The 1314-nt window shown below is 50.5% G+C and overlaps 1 protein-coding gene across 2 annotated transcripts in view; it reads left to right on the plus strand.

Moving 5' to 3' along the window:
* RAP2B (RAP2B, member of RAS oncogene family) overlaps positions 1-1215 on the plus strand; it is a 1700-nt gene extending 485 nt beyond the window's left edge. The window contains exon 2 of one of the 2 annotated variants that reach the window (XM_011386850.2): positions 16-1215. In XM_011386850.2, the coding sequence (XP_011385152.1) occupies positions 16-339 (324 nt within the window). In that variant the 3' untranslated portion in view covers positions 340-1215. The other variant, XM_011386849.2, reaches the window with a different exon arrangement.
* Positions 1216-1314: the final 99 nt, after the last annotated feature.

Raw genomic sequence — 1314 nt, forward strand, 5'->3', positions numbered from 1 at the left:
ATCAAGAACGGCCAGGGCTTCATCCTCGTCTACAGCCTCGTCAATCAGCAGAGCTTCCAGGATATCAAGCCCATGCGGGACCAGATCATCCGCGTGAAGCGGTACGAGCGCGTGCCCATGATCCTGGTGGGTAACAAGGTGGACCTGGAGGGCGAGCGCGAGGTCTCCTATGGCGAGGGCAAGGCCCTGGCCGAGGAGTGGAGCTGCCCCTTCATGGAAACGTCGGCCAAAAACAAAGCCTCAGTGGACGAGCTGTTCGCCGAGATCGTGCGGCAGATGAACTACGCGGCGCAGCCCAACGGCGACGAGGGCTGCTGCTCGGCCTGCGTGATCCTCTGAGGCGCCCGCGGCCGCCGTGCGCCGGCCGCGCTCTGCGCACAAAAGCCAAACGCACCCAACTCTCTAAATGTGATTTCTCTTATTGCTTTGAGATTGGAGACGGCTTTGCATTGGCCGGGGTGGCCCTGGAGCCGGGGTGGCCCTGGAGCCCGGCTGGCCTCTGCGGCCGGCGTCCCCAGCCTCCTCCCCATGTCCGAAGGGGTGTCCCGTTCTGACCATCCGAGACCCGGTGGAAATGTGGCTCTTTGCAGCATGTACGTTTCTCATTGATTTTGGTTGACGCATATTTTTTCCTTTAAGTAACCGTTAGGGCGCTCTATTGGCAGCTTGACACCAGCAAGCGAAAGTTTCAGCCTGGAAAAAAAAATGAGGTGAGGGAGGAAGAGGACAGGGAGAAGGTAGAAAGGGATGGGGGGGGGGAGTCTTTTTTCTTTCATTTTTATTTTTTATTTTCGTCAACAACCGTTTTCTAGTTCCAAGTTTTAAATACATGGAAGTCCGGGAGAACCAAATGAAGGAGCAGGAGGAGAGGAAGAAACTTTTGTTTTTTCCTTGTTTTCCAGGAGTAGCTGGAAATTATGATCGGGTTCCTTTTCTGCCAGCTTGGAAGGGCAACCCCGTGACTTTGCGATTCTGAGGATGTCTATGCAAAGTTGGATTCTTGTTACAATGTATCCAATCTGAAGTATTGCACATCTGAACTGGGACTATTAACACTGATGCCAATACAGTGTGGGGTGCCAGAAAGTGTCTGCTGATAATTTGTGGGGGGAAAAAAAATCTATTTTGTTTACCTACTGTATCAAAGGGGAGTCTGGGGGAGAACGGTAGTATTTTTTTTTATCAGCTGTGAAAAAAAAATGTTACAGATCTGCACATTTTTGTGTGTACTATTGTGTGTGTGTTTTTTTAAGTTTATCTTTTTGTTCTTGCTGGTTGGCAGTAACAGATTTTGATGACTAGCTCTTTAAAATA

Source organism: Pteropus vampyrus, unplaced genomic scaffold, assembly GCF_000151845.1.
Source record: "Pteropus vampyrus isolate Shadow unplaced genomic scaffold, Pvam_2.0 Scaffold10201, whole genome shotgun sequence".
In the NCBI taxonomy this organism is placed as follows: domain Eukaryota; kingdom Metazoa; phylum Chordata; class Mammalia; order Chiroptera; family Pteropodidae; genus Pteropus; species Pteropus vampyrus.